The 16173-nt window shown below is 35.9% G+C and overlaps 1 protein-coding gene across 5 annotated transcripts in view; it reads right to left on the reverse strand.

The window, feature by feature from the left end:
* Positions 1-476: 476 nt before the first annotated feature.
* The window catches only part of DPH6 (diphthamine biosynthesis 6), a 227114-nt gene continuing 211417 nt past the window's right edge, over positions 477-16173 (reverse strand). For 3 of the 5 annotated variants that reach the window (XM_089309399.1, XM_089309391.1, XM_089309405.1), the window contains 3 exons: positions 13987-14081; positions 9305-9392; positions 3442-6986 (listed from right to left, as the gene is read on the reverse strand). In XM_089309399.1, coding sequence (XP_089165525.1) covers positions 6933-6986; positions 9305-9392; positions 13987-14081 — 237 coding nt within the window. In that variant the 3' untranslated portion in view covers positions 3442-6932. Of the gene's footprint in view, positions 6987-9304; positions 9393-13986; positions 14082-16173 lie in introns of all 5 variants that reach the window. The other 2 variants (XM_002717996.6, XM_089309403.1) reach the window with 2 other exon arrangements.

The following is a 16173-nucleotide window of genomic DNA, read 5'->3' on the forward strand; positions in this document are numbered from 1 at the left end:
TCTGATCCCTCTTCCAGTTCACAGATTCATTGTTTGGCTGTATCTACAGACTTCTTTGATTCTTTACTTCTTTACCTTTACTCCTTCCTTACCCCACCTCAAATACTCAAAGTTCATAATCACTATCTACCACAGTGAACACAAAATTTTGTCACACCTCTCAATCTTGGTTTTTATCTGTCACCATAAGGAGCTCAAGGTTTCCAGATCATGCTTATTTTCCCAAATCCAATCCTACCTATGGGCAGGAGGCAAGTCTTCCACCATTCCATCTACCATAAATATATTTGACTTACTTGTTTGTCCCATTTCATAGGATACATACTGTATGAAGGCAATAATTTTTGACTGTTCAATCTACTATTGTATCCCTAATGTTAAATAGTGCCAGGCATGTAGAAGGAAACACAAAAAATATGTACTGCATTAAGAAAGAGTATACCATTTATCTATTTAGGTAGTGATCAAACTGATACTTAGTGAAAATACCAGTCAGAAACTTTAATTCTTAAAGCAATAATAATAAAAAGATATACAAGATATATAACAACCAAGTAAATGATAATGGGAAACAGTTGATTAGTTGTTTTATTTTTCTGTAAACTGGTAAATCTTCCACAGATTTAGGATATAAAAACACTCTTCACTGCCAAGTTCTCACTTTCCAAACACAGTGGTACATTGTTGCCACTACTGAAGTTCATGTAGCAGGGACAGAAATTAGTCAAGTAGCACTGTACATCCAGGTGACTCCAATGCTTGATTTACTAATCTCCAATGACCTTTTGCGGTTGCAGTGACTCAGAAGTACCTTTGCTCAGTCTGTCCAAGTCCTAAGTTGTATCATTTAGACTTTTTTTTCGTAAGAATTATTTATTTATTTATTTAAAAGGCAGAGATATAGGAAGATAGGAAAGAGAGAGGGAGAGGGAGAGGGAGAGATGGTGAGGTAGGGAGGGGGGAGTGAGTGAAGCAGAGAGAGAGAGAATATCTTCCATCCACTGGTTCATTCCCGAAATGGACACAATGGCTGGGACTGGGCCAGGTCGAAGTCAGGAACCAGCAGCTTCATCCAGGTCCACCAAATGGGTGAAGGGGCCCAAGCACTTGGGCCATCTTCCACTGCTTTCCCAGGTGCATTAGTAAGGAGCTGGATAGGAACTGGAGCAGCGAGGACTCAAACCGGAGCCTATATGAGATGCTAGTGTTGCAGGAGTCAGCTTAACCCTCTATGCCACAGTGCCAACCCCCATTTAGATTTGTAGCATTAAAGACTGCTTAACATCTTGCTTTGTCTTACCAATTGAGTTTTTTGCTCTTCAGTCTGATGGCCAAATTGGTGAGAAGGGGAGTTGAGGTAGAGACAGGTTGAACCAAATGTTGGTAAATAAAAGCATCCTTTACCTACTTCCTTTGCCCCAGATATATAAGGAATTATTTTTGAGGTGGCACAGAACCAGTAGCAGCATACCTCCATGGAGGGAATCTTTGAATTTATATGTGATGTTGTGAGTAGTGAGAGCAGCTTTCTAGGTACAATATACTCAGCAGGCCTGCTATCACAACACTTTTAGTCATCTTTCAAACTTAGTCATATGATTTACCCCCAGAAGTCTTTTCTTAGACTTTACTACAGAAGCAACTACATTTCAACCCTACAATATGGGTATTGTTTTCACTTGAGTCCTATGAAAGAGCTTAAATGACCCTAGTATATGTTTTTCTACCAAGACTAATAATATGTGGGGAATAACATACAATTATTTATTTAACACTGGAACTTACTGTATGACCCTCCCTCAGTTAATTTTCTTAATACTTTTTAAATTAAAAAAGTCTCATTATAAGAAGTCACAAATTATAAAATTATAAAGAATTAAGCTTCACTGTATTCCCCTTCCTGCTTCCTTCCTCCAAAGAATCAATATTATCAGTATGGTGATCATATACTCACCTCTTAATATTCTCTTTCCTATGTACATAAACAAATAAGTACCCTGCCTCCACTACTACATTTAGAGAAACAATATCATAACTAAAGCACTACTCTTTATCTTGAATCAGCAATATATTAAGGCTAGAATATTTATCTAGTTCAGATTTAGCAAAACTAGTGATATCTGTCAATGTAATCATAACAGAATAATGGTTACTAGTAATAATTTAAATAGAAATATTCTGTAATTTGCCAATATTTATAATGAAATTTATACAGATCTAGCAGTTTTTAAAAATATACAATATTAGATTGAAAAAAAAACTAAAAGCACACAAATGGTTTGTTACACTGTTTTTCAAGCTATTTAATGATAAATCTAAAATAAAATAAAATAATATGAAAAAGACAAGAATGGGCCATGAGACCCATGTTGTTTATAGTAGTTAAAACTGTAGGGGCTGGTGCCGTGGCTCAATAGGCTAATCCTCTGCCTTGCAGCGCCGGCACACTGGATTCTGTCCCGGTTGCCCCTCTTCCAGGCCAGCTCTCTGCTGTGGCTGGGGAGTGTAGTGGAGGATGGCCCAAGTGCTTGGGCCCTGCACCTGCATGGGAGACCAGGAGAAGCACCTGGCTTCTGCCTTCGGAATAGCGCGATGCGCTGGCTGCAGCGCGCCGGCCGCGCCGGCCTTTGGAGGGTGAATCAATGGCAAAAAGGAAGACCTTTCTCTCTGTCTCTCTCTCTCACTATCCACTCTGCCTGTCAAAACAAAACAAAAAACAAAACAAAACAAAACAAAACAAAAAAAACCTGTAGGGATGTAAGCTGTTATAATTACATAAGATATAATAAAAGTGTCCTATGACATTATTTCAACAAGAAACAAAATTAAGTTTATGTGATTATAGAACACTGTAGTACTTACAAGATTATTTGGACAGAGCAAAATTAAGTATTAAGTGACAGTAGAGGACATTAGTAAAATTTGGACTAAATTTTTATGAATTTTCTCTCTCCATAAGTAAAATGGCTTTGCCAATAATTAATTTGAAATATTATTTCCTATCAAGACATTTGAAAATATATAACAAATATGTAAGGAAGAAAGAGCTCCTGAATAGTTACAAGTTAAAGTCTTGATTTTTTTCTGTTAAAGGTTATGCATTTTAATATGATCCTTTGGTTGATTTATGTAAAGCTTTGTATTTTTCATTTTCTCAAGCCTGTCACTGCTGTGATGTATGGTACATTTTAGCATCGCGTTTGCCATAAGCAATAAAGCTAAGGCCCCAAAGAAATTTTAATACATTTCCCCATTTCTAACCCAGAGCTTTTCATTATTTTGTTTGGTATCCCATGTTTAGTTCCTATCATTTTTACACTCATATAAATAATTTAAGATTTTAACTTAAAAGTAAAATTTAAGTAGATTAATTATTTTTTAGAAAAGTTTGAATAAATATCATAAAGTGATAACTAAATAACTTAAAATTTACAATAATAATCTCTCTAAATGTGCTTTATGTTTTAATTTTCTTAGAACATTTTTCTCTAATAAAAACAAAAAAGATAGTCAGGAAACAACTCTTATAAAATGGTAGTCAATATAAAATGGAGCATTTATCTCTAAGATTCAATGTAAAGGAAAAATGGAGAACAAAAATATCAGATAATATATTAAATTAAAAAGTTCTTAATTGCAAGCAAATAACTATTACATAGGATATAAAGATGAAAACAACAGTCCTCAAGATATTTGCGTGCTAGTAGAAATAATGAGTCATTAAATAACTATAACATAAAGCTGAATAAAGTTATGTAACACAAGATAGCAAGAAACAAAGTGTTAAGGCAGTTCATTCTGGGTGACTAAATGTACGGGAGTATTTGAGTTCAATCTTGCATCATGGGTAGAATATAAACAGTTAACGAAATGGAAGAAAAGAAAGAGAGAAGACAGAATAAGCAGAGGGAAGGGATGAGAAAAGCGGTAGGCATATTAAAGGAGTATCCAGGATTCAGTATTACTAGAGCAAAGGGTAAAAGAAGGGAAGTCCTGGGATAGACTGGAATAGCATTTGGAGGCAATACCCACAACTATTCATCTTATCATTTAGAAAACAATGTAGCATTTTATATAATGTTGTGCCAGATAATGAATGCTATAAGGGAAAATTAATATAGCAGTGGAATTAGGTATAGCAAGTACAAAAGCAAAGAGTACACTTAAAGAAATATGGGTCAGATACAACCTTAAGTAGAGAGAAAGGCATGGAGATGCAATGGTGTTAAGACCTAAAATAAAAAATAGTCCTGAGGAAATATTAAACATATTATATTAAAAAATTAAGATAAGAAAAATATCTAAGTCAAACGCAAATGAACTAAATAGTGTTCTAAGAACTTAAAACATATAGAGATATGCCATATTCCTGCATAAGAACACCCAATACAGTCAGGACATCAATTCTTCCCACCTTGATTCACAGATTGAATGTATTCCAGTCAAAATCTCAGAAAATTATTTTGTGAATATTAGCAAACTGATGCTACTGTTTATATGGAAAAGCAAAACATGAGAATAGTCAATACAATACTGAAGAAGAATACAGCTGGAGGATGGGCACTATCATACTTCAAGACTTACTATGCAGCAACAGTAATCAAGATAGTGTGGCACTGGCAATGAAACAGACAATTAGAATCAACAGAACAGAGTAAGGAGCCCAGAGTACACCACAGAAGTATACAAAAGAACCAGGCCACACAGCAGAGCAAAGATAACTCCTTCAAGCAAATGGTGCTGAAACAACTGGCAACCTAAATAATAAATATATAAATATATATAGACTTTACTTCCTTTAAAAATTATTTAAACTATATTACAGACAAGTTTAAAACACAAGGCTATTTAATTCTTAGAAGATAACATAGGAGAAAACTGAGATACCTTGGGCTTGGGGATGATCTTCTAGATCCAATACCAAAAACAAATTATGAAATGCCATTCACTAGAAACCTACTACAATGACAAAAGTTCAAAATAGAGACAATGCTCAGAGTTGGTGGATGCGAAACAACAAATGAGAATGCTGGTTAGAATGAAGAATAGCACAGTTACTTTGGAATCCACTCTGGTACTTTCTTTAAAAACCAAACGTACTCTTATCATCAGATCTAGTAATTGGACTCATTGGTCTTTAAACAAGTAAACTGAAAACTTAGGTTTACACCAAAGCCTGCACAGGAATGTGTGTTGTAAGTTTATTCATAATTTCCAGCTAAAATTTCCTTTGGTAGATGAATATATAAAGGAAATATGGTATATCCAGGTACTGTTATTCAGCACTAAAAATAAATGTGCTATCAAAACATAACAAGATATGAAAGAACCTAAATGGATATTAATAAGCCAATCTGAAAAGGCTGCACATTATGTTTCTGACTATACGACATTTAAGAAAAAGAAAAACTGCGGAGACAGTAAAGATCAGTGGTTTCCAGGGACTAGATGGTTGGGAAGAATGAATAGGTGGAGCACAGAGGACTTTTAAAGCAGTGAAAATTCTCTGCATGATAGTATAATGAAGGATACATGTCACTATACATGTTATTATACACATATAATTATACAACAGAATGTTCATAACCAAGTGAACCTGAATGTAAATTATGGACTTCATGTGATAATGAAGTGTCAAAGTAGGTTCATCAGCTGTTAACAAATGCATCACTCTGGTGCAGGATGATGATAATAGGAGAGAGGTACATATGTGTAGGGGAATTCTCTCTATCTTATGTTCAATTTTGCCATGAAACCTAAAACTGTTCTAAAGAAAGCTTTCTTTTTTTAAAGTTATCTAAAGTCAGCACAGGTATTAATGAAAACTGGCCCCCCCTTTCAAAATCAGCTATACCATATCTAGTAAAAGTTAATAACATTCTTCCTCACTACCTATTAATGTTAAAATTCTTGAGCCGTGAATATATTCAAAGCTAAAGTGAGACTGGAGGACATAATGTTGAGTGAAGTTATCTGGACACAGAAAGACAAATACTGCATGTTCTCCCTTATATATTTAGTTCCCTTATATGGGAACTAAAATAAAAAATAATGAAAGAAATGCCTGTATTGATTTTGCCACTAATACAATGTTCTGGCAAATTTTGTTATAAAACTTTATTTTAAAATTAAAAAATTTTTAAGGATGATATTGAGGATATACTACTATAGTTTCATTATTGAGGAGGATATACTACTATAGTTTCAATGACCTGTGGCTATTTAAACATATACTTAATATGGGTGAAATTAATATATTTATTTGATAATTGTTTATAGCCCTTGCCTACATTCCTGATGAACTGTGTTTTTTTTTTTTATTTTTTAACTTTTTGTTCATTGAACTCTTAATTTAGTGGAGTATGAAGCCTCTGATTACAATATAAATTAAAAATGTTATCTCAGAAATGAAATAAAAAATAAAAATAAACTGAGAAAGCACTTTGGTAGACACCTGGTAGAATAAGCTCATTGATTGGCTACACATTTTCAACCTCATTTTAAAAAGCCTCTGCATGATGACATAACTGGCAGGGATAGAAGTTAAAAGATGGGGAGTGGGGGTGGAGAGGGAGAAAGAGAAAAAAGGAGAAGAAATCAGTGTGACAAAGAAAAGCCATTTCTGTTACAGAAATGAGAGTTGGAGATAAAGAAAAAGGGAAAAAAGAGGCACATAACACACAGAGGTTATAGGGAGGATGTGTCAACAAAAGAGAAAGTAAATCTCAAGGAAGTCTGTAGAACTAGTGAACATGTCATTGATATTTTTCCAATGAATCAATGGTTTCATTATTTTTTCTGATAATGGTATATTTTTCTAAGATAATGAGAAAAAGCTGTTTGTGACAACTGACAAACATTTTAAAAAAAGCTGTTCATAACTGTTTTCATATAGAAATGATGGCTTAGTCAATAATGTTCAAAAATGTTTTTCAAGAATTATGTATATAATTAGATGTTCTGAAATTGTCAGGCACTGGAGACACCTAAAAAAGAGAGAGAGAGAAAGAAGAAAAAAAAAGTACCATATTTATTCAGTGTCAGTGAATATACCGCTTCAAAGAAGTAAAACTGTTATGTGCAATTGGGCAAATGGACTGTAAGAACCAGTTAAATAGCAAAACAAGGTGAATATCAACTATTCAGATAGAGTTGAATGTGTCATGTCAGGAGTTTCCAAACAAGGAATCAGTGATTTTTTTCCTGTTTATGTACATGGTTAAATGTTACAGGGAACAAGAAGTAAGGGGTAGCTTTCAGTAAGTCTGAAAGATGTTTGCATAGTACTCATTTATTCTCTGGAGGGTTATTAATGTTAGGGGCAGGCCGATAGGATTAAATTAAATTGATTCATGAGCTGGAAAACCACACCTCCCTTGCCCCCTTTCCTGATCTCAAACCCCTACTTGATCCCACTTGTACATGACCACTATGTAACCACTCCCCTTTGGAAGTGACTAAAAGGCATGGATTGCCAGGGCCTGCCCCTTTGTTCACCCCCACGCCTCTTGGTGTGGGCAACTTTTTGGTGCCTGCAAACCCATGCAGTTCATGTGGCTGCTCTTCTGCCCATGTGCTCTCTATCCCTTACATCCTCTGGTCCACTCCCTGGAAAAGCCTGGTATGAAACTCCCAGTTTAAATCCCTGACTCCTTTTTAAACCCTTAAATAAAGCCCTCAGTTTCCCTGTGTATTTTTCTAAACATTAAACCATACCACATTGTCTGTTCCATTTACAGACGATATGTAGAATTCTTATATAGATAGGCAGCAAGAGCCCTTGAAAATTAATTAATGATTTTAAAATAAAGGTAACCCATTTCATTACCAGTTTTATTTTATTTTATTTTTTGCAAAATGTCACCAAGAGGCAAGCATCTTCCAGGTCAATTTGACAATCTATTATCAACCAGTCCACTGCCATTTTTCTCTAACTATTCTCAACTGTGAAAACTCTCCCATTCTGAAATTTCTGGGTTTATCATTCGTTCTCTACCTTTGCTGAATCTTCTTTAACCCTTTTGATTCTTCAGATCCCCTATCATCAACATAGATGTGCCTTAAGATAAAGATACAGAAGACTTTCTCTAATCTTACTTTATGTCACTGCCATTTCACCACATAATTTCAGGTATCAATTTTATGCTGATAAATATAAAGCAACATCTCAAGGATCACACTTTTCAATCAAAGGATGCAATCCAGATCTTTACCTATTCCACACATATCCTTTTTTTCCTTTCTAAAATTGTATTTATTTATTATTTCTTTTCTTTTCTTTTCTTTTTTATTTGACAGAGTTAAGACAGTGTGAGAGAGAGAGAGAGGGAGAGAGAGAGAGAGAGAAAGGTCTTCCTTCCATTGGTTCACCCCCCAGATGGCCGTAACGGCTGGAGCTGCTCTGATCTGAAGCCAGGAGCCAGGTGCTTCCTCCTGGTCTCCCATGTGGGTGCAGTGGCCCAAGCACTTGGCACTTGGGCCATCCTCCACTGCCTTCCTGGGTCACAGCAGAGAGCTGGACTGGAAGAGGAGCAACTGGGACTAGAACCCGGCGGCCATATGGGATGCCGGTGCTGCAGGTAGAGGGTTAACCAAGTGAGCCACAGCGCCGGCCCCTTATTTTTTATTTTTTAATAGAAAACTTTTATTTAATAAATATAAATTTCAAAAGTGCAACTTTTGGATTATAGCAATTCTTCCCCCTGTAACCACCCTCCCACCTGCAAACCATCCCATCTCCTACTCCCTCTCCCAACCCATTCTTCATTAAGATTCATATCTTTTAACTGACATTCTGCTGCCTGTTGATAATAAATGTATTTAAAAATGAAATTCTTTAATGTACCTTTGTTTCACTTTACATCCTTTACTTACACTTCTATTCTCCTAGATATTCTTTGAAAAGTTTTTATTTCCCCTTTCAAACTTTATAATGGAAATACAATTCATCCTTAAATCTTTCCTTTAGTGCTTACACGTAATAACCTAATTCTTATTTTGCTAAACGACTTAATATTTAGTCTTCCACTGTCCTGTCTTCCCTTTGTTTAATATATTTATTATTTCCTTTCATCTGAACTGCATACTCCTTAGAAAGGTAATGCCTTTTGAAACATAAAGAGCTCTCAAAAGTATAAATATTTGTAAAATTCTTAGTAGTTTACTAAGAAGCTGGAAAAAAATCACTAATGTTAAAATTAATTTCCTTTATCCTGTCACCTGTTGTTATACAATTATGTACACAGAATGAATTAACATATCTTAATTTTCTTTAAGAGCCACTGTGTATCTCTGATTTACTTGCCTTATCCTCCAAGTGCAGTTCTAAAAAGCGTAGGTAAGCCACAGGTGCAAATGCATCAGCTGAATGTATGACTACTTCTGATGAATCCCTAAAATACAAAAAAAGTACATTTATCCACTACATAAATTATAGCAATCATTCCTGCTACTAATTAGAAGTGAGAAAAATCTTCATTTTCTATATATTTCTTCCAGTATACAATATGCAGTGATTAATCTGAATTGTTATTAATCAAGTATTTTTTAATTGGAAAAATGATCATGAACAATGAACATTTGGAAAAAAAAATAAGGCTTTTCATCTTTATAAGGACATCCTTCATGCACACTCAAAGCTTTCTGAACAATTTTGAGACTTAAACTCCTGTTCAATTTCATTTTCACAAATTTGTTTGGTATGGGCTAAACATTAAAAATCAGTGCTTTATCTTCATTATTCTTTTCATTTTCAAGAGGTAATTCGCTCAGTGTTTCACACAAAATCTCAATTATCCTTTACAAAAGAAGTACTGGTGATGGTTTTAAGCTCTAGATGAACTCTTCACACTGCCATATCAGTGCTATTAAAATTGATTGTCTGACATAGTAATTACCACATTCAGGTGAAATAGTATGAACTGCTTGCTGGCACCATATGGATACATGTAAATTAACTCAACTTTTATCAAAGATACCCTGTAAGGTGCATATGAATAACTGAGATTACGTGTGAAGTTCTAATAACAAATTACTTTTATTGTTTATTAAGAGAGTGATAATATTTTGCATTTCAACTGAAAATTTTAAAACAGAAATTCTTCTCTTTAATAATACAGGAAGTAGTTCCATTGTTTTCATTAACAGATTGTTATCATTTGGACCATTGTAGTACAGCAAAATATGCTGCGGCAAAATGTGGCCCTTGGCCACTAACATAAAAATATTAAACATTTGAAAAAGTATTTGAGAGGTGAGACAAGAAGAAGAAGGGAGGGGAGGGGAGGGGAGGGGAGGGGAGAGGAGGGGAGAGGAGAGGAGAGGATATGATAGTATTATACCACATGTAAGAGGAGTTGTTAACTATGTCCCAAAAATGAAATCTAATTTACAAGATCCAGCATTTAAAAAATAATTTTTCATATAAAACCAGTATTATTAATGGTCAATTCTTAAAAAGTTACAGAAACTAAGCTTATTTTTTAATTGTGTCAAATAGATTATCTCTAGATGGGATAACATTAATTTACATACAATTTTAGAATGAACAATGCATGTTCACTCATATCACATTCAGTGGATATTAGGCAGATATGAGAAAGATATCTCTTTATATTAAAGAGGAATAAAGATTGATGTCATAGTAAAGAATATCCTTTTTCAACTAACCAGGATATGTACCAAGCTATAATCTCTAGTTATAATTTAAAAATGGAATTTCTAAAAGTAAAACAAAAAATGTAAATAAAAATAAGCAACAAATAACAAATCAACAATATTGAACAAACATTTTTTGTGTCTATTGTATATTCTGAGAGTGCAGGTATAGATCAGGCACTGGAGGTGATAGTAGCCAAAGTGTCAGATCGATAATTAGGCATAAGCAATGGGGACCCTCTTCCAAGGTAAATCCCTCTCTGCTGGGACCCACTCAAGACTGCTCACTTTGAGGTTTAATTTGTTAACAGTATCCTGATAAACTGGGAGTTCAACCAAACTAGAAAATCTAATTTATAGCCACATAAGAGCCAAAGGGTATGGAATTCCCAGCTGTCAATCACGAACGCCAACCATAAGCCAAGGCCACCTTACTAGTCAGCACCCCTCATTTTTTTTAAAAGATTTATTTATTTATTTGAAAGTCAGTGTTACACAGAGGAGAGGCAGAGAGAGAGAGAGAGAGAGAGAGAGAGAGAGAGAGAGAGAGAAAGAGAGAGGCCTTCCATCAGCTGGTTCACTCCACAATTGGCCACCACAGCTAGAACCATACCGATCTGAAGCCAGGAGCCAGGAGCTTCCTCCAGGTCTCCCATGTGGGTGCAGGGACCCAAGGACTCCAGACATCTTCCACTGCTTTCCCAGGCCATAGCAGATAGCTGGATCAGAAGTGGAGCAGCTGGGTCTTGAATTAGCACCCATATGGTATGCCAGCACTGCAGGTGGCGGCTTTACCTGCTATACCACAGCTCTGGCCCCAGTATCCCTTATTCTTTAGGGATAAAGGTCTCAAACCAGGAAGTAGGGGTACCATATTTTCCTTCAACTGGCCTGTTCCTCCTTTGGAATATACTTAGTCTTACTATCCATAAGGAGGCCATATGCTCTTTCCATTGGCCCATTCCTCCTTTGGAACACATTTAAATAGCTTTTGCTTTACTACACTTACTTTCATTTCTCTAAACTATACTTCATTCTTCCATTTGTGAAAACGAACTGAGGCAAGGTGTCTGCCATCAGCGAAAAAGCCATTAAAAATGGAAGGATTTGTCAAAGTGAGGAGTAATCTAGGTCAAAAGAATCAGAAAGTCTGAAACTGAAGGCACAGCTTATAAAAAATACAAAGAATATTTTTAAATGTCAGAATTAGATGCCGATTAACTGATAGATGCATAAGAATGAAAAGACACTGTTTCCTTTGTGTTCTCAAGGTACACACCCATATGGGAACACTTATCACATATTGCTAATCTATGCCTGTCCATCTCTACTGTTACAAAGAGCTCCTATACAGAAGGGAGGCAGTCTGCAGAGTTCCACCCACATAATCTTCCTCAGTAAATGATTATTATTCAGTTGCAACGAACAACTCATTCCAGCACTGGGGGGTTCTAATACATCTTCCCTGACAATTTCTCTTTAATAGTGTGACTAAGTCTCCTTTTGTCACTGTCTCTGTCAGGCTCAAGTTTACTTGTCTACAAAATGAAGACAATAAAAAAGATTAATTTTTCATACCTAAAGTACTATGATAAACAGACTTTTTGGTTATATAGTGTAAAGCAGTATATGTGTTCTAATTATAAGTTGTCTCTAAAGACTTCTGGTGTTCAAGGAGCTCAATTTGTCAGGTAGGTGGGAAAAGCACTATTCGTTGGCATTTTCTATATTATTGCTTTTTTAAAAATTTATTTATTTATTTATGTGAAAGGCAGAGCTACAGACAGGGAGAGGCAGAGAGAGAGAGAGAGAGAGGGAGTGAGGGAGAAAGGTCGTCTTCCATCCGCTGGTTTGCTCCCCAGATTACTGCAATGGCCGGAGCTGCACTGATCCAGAGCCTGGAGCCAGGAGCTTCCTCCAGGTCTCCCACATGGGTGCAGGGGCCCAAGCACTTGGATCATCTTCTATTGCTTTCCCAGGCCACAGCAGAGGGCTGGTTAGGAACTGGAGCAGCCAGGACTCGAACTGGCGCCCATATGGGATGCCAGTACTGCAGACCAGGGCTTTAATCTGCTGCACCACAGCACCAGCCCTATTGCTGTTCTTTTAAAAATAATTTGGTTATGTCCATTTTAATAAGTAAATCTATCCCATGTTTTCCAATATGCTAAAATTCTATTCTAGTATGCTAATGCTTTTCTTGAATAATCAAACAGTATTACTTCCCAGAAGTAATATACTCCATTTATGATTCATTCTGTAGATGGCCATAAGAATATCTCCCATCCAAGAACTTACAACTCTTATCCTTACCACCTTGTACCATAATTACACACAGGGTATGTCCTCCTCCACTATTCAGAAGGCAGACATTATTTTTGAACAATAATGGTGTCCAGCTGAATGCCTCAGACATAGGTACTTGATAAATATTTGTTAAATAATTATGTTATTAATGAAAAAGAAGTTAGAACAACATCAAAGAAGCAAAAGTACATGAATACTGCATATGGTAATGAAAATAGCTTGCCATGTGTCACTAGATAAAAGTATTTTTTAGAAAATCTACCTAGGGTTGTCTTAATTTTCTTAGATCATTCATTCTCTCAGTAATAGGTACAAAGAATTCAAGTTTTAGTGTTGAAACTGTCCATTCAATTAAGCATAATTCTGACACTCTTTTTCAAGAAGCAAACAGTTTAGGAAAAGCAGATTAAATACTTTCTTAGCATATGAGAACAATATAAATTAAGAACGTGGGTAACAAACTGAAAAAGTTCCTGTTTTATCACCACACTAATTTGAACAATTTCTGGCAATGAAATCATACTACTCACCATAAGCTGAATTCATTTAAACACAAAGTTTATATGTAAAAATAACCCCAAACTGAAGAGAGATGTTTAGTAGTACAATTTTAAGCTGTTAAAGCTAGGAAAAAGGAAACAGAGGATGGAGTTAATGGAACCCACAGGCTACTGATGTGGCAGTTTATCAAATGTAGCCGTAATGAAAGATAAATAATACAGGCAATTCACACTTCATGAAAGGATAAAAGTGTCAGTGTGTAGGTACCAGTTTTACTGCAGGCCATAATCAGCAAGTAAACGAAAGTGCAATGTCTAAAAAGTTTATAGCCTTCTATGAAGGCCTCTTCTTGTCAGGTATTGATTTAGGTATTCAGACGACTTCACTGGTATTAAACAAATTGAGTGTTTGTGAACTTAGAGGACATGTTCTATTTCTCCCAACAAAAGTTGCCTCAAGCTTAATATTAAGTTGCTTCTATCACTTAAGGAAAGGGGAGAAAATGCTGAAATGATATCTTACACAATTATTTTCTTCTTAAATAGAGGGCAATCCAAAGTGAATGTTTCATACTCTCCTCCTTCTCCACAAACATGGACTCCATATTTTTTAGAAAGCTGAAAACAAGAAAAACAAAAAAGGAACAAAAAACTTAGCAAAAATGTTCATTATAATTATATTATTTTGTCCTAAAATAATCATGCTGGAAACTTTGATTATAAAAGATTGAAAGCTACAGGAAAATTATCATCTTTCTGCTTAAAATGTTTTTAAAGGCATTTAAAAATGTTTTAAGAAGGGGTGGGTATGGTGGTGCAGTGGTTTAAGTGTCCATATGGGCAACTCCACTTCTGATCTGGCTCCCCTCTAATGTGCCTGGGAAAGCAGCAGAAAATAATCCAAGTCCTTGCGACCCTGCAGCCAGAAGGAGTCCCGGAGGGTATTCCAGGCTCCTGGCTTTGGCCTGTCCCAATTCTGGCCATTGCAGCCTTTTGGGGAGAGAAACAGAGATGGCAGATTGATCTTTCCATCTCTACCTCTCTCTTTCTCTCCCCCTCTCTCTGTAACTCTGCTTTTCAAGTAAATAAATAAATAAATATTTTAAAAATGTTATAAGGTGTCAGGATTTTTAGTAACTCCAAAACTCTTACAAAAAAGATATAAGGGACCCATAGTTTTGTTCCTAAAGACAAAACTTAGACTAACAGATTTATTTATTTTTGTAGCATATATGTAAATTTTAATTTATAGATAACCTCAGGAAATACATAAAATTTTGGATAAATGTGTGCATATAATTCTTATTTTAATTCATATTCCAAAGAAGTCTATGCCATTATGCCGTATATGCCATAGGCAGTCAAACTGTGCTCCCCACATTCTTTAACCTTCCTGTGGAAGAGAAAGCAATCTAAATTCTTTCCTTAGGCCAGTGTACAAAAAAAGAGTCACATCCATGGCTATTAAGCTTGTTATTATTATTAGAGAAGTTCCAAGGGTACTGCAGACAAGACTTAACAAAGTCCAAGTTCAAGAAAAGTTGGCATGGCTTTGTAAAGTTGGCTAAAAATCTGAAATTAAGAAGTAAACAAATTGGCAAAGAAACAAAACCCCTGACTTGCTTTACAAACAACCCACACTATCTCATGACCCTGATATTGATAGTAAAATAATCTCCCATTAGTGTGGTACATGGCTAGCATCAATTTTGGGGAGCACTCTCATTGGCTGTCATAGATGTGAATCTTTCAGCTCATGTGCCTAGGCGTTATCACTCTGACCATTTCTTCATTCTGAATGTCATAGCTTTCCCTGCTTAAAGGTCTCTCAGACCAAAGCCCTTACAATTTAAAGAAGAGTGGTTCCTAAGGCTCTGTTCCTGTCACTGCTGGAACTTTGGCCTAAATCTTCAGTTTTATCTGCATAGTTAGACATTTACTTATTTGGCTATTTTTATGGTGGCGCTATCATTTGAATCCATTAAACTTCAACTATTGACTATGTGCCGTTAGGAACTTAATGCATGCAGCTGTGAAAATTCTCATTCTACCTCCAAGGATCAGTAGTAATCTGAATGACACAATAAACCCACACAGACAGAAAAGTGAGGCAAACAAAACAAAGTGTCTTACTGATGTAAGAGTTCCCAAGAACAAAATAGTTAGATTTTTACCATGTTGGGTCAAGAAGTAGAGAACAATGTATTCTCCCCATAATAACAAAACATGTCAGACAGGCTATAAAATCATACTTTTTGTTTTACAAATAGGGAGTTGACGGCTCCAAGATAGCAGAATAGGGAGGGAGTTCGCTGATAGTCCAGGAAAAGATAGTTTAATAAAAGTGGAGATACTGTAGTCTCAGGGAAGAGTTAGGGAAAAAACTCCAGAGGAAACTCTTCCGCAAATGGAGGGACACGGTAGATCTACGTGGAGGGCATGGGCGCCCACGGCTTAGGACCCCAGGCACTGAGTCTACGTACCAGTGCTGGAAAGGGAGGTGAGGCAAAACCTCAGTAGCCCGAGACACTGGTGGGGAAGTGGCAGGAAGAGCCTAGAGGGAACAAGGCTTGAAGCCCCGTGGGGGAAAGTAGACCAGCCTAACTAGAGGACAGAAAAATAAATAAATAAAAGGGACTGGTATGGGCACAATTCTCTCTCTCCACTCACCTTACAAAGGTGAGCAAGACAATAGAGAAGGCACCATTTT

The sequence above is a fragment of the Oryctolagus cuniculus genome, chromosome 12 (genome assembly GCF_051225735.1).
Source record: "Oryctolagus cuniculus isolate XC-2025 breed Fujian yellow rabbit chromosome 12, ASM5122573v1, whole genome shotgun sequence".
NCBI classification, from domain to species: Eukaryota; Metazoa; Chordata; class Mammalia; order Lagomorpha; family Leporidae; genus Oryctolagus; species Oryctolagus cuniculus.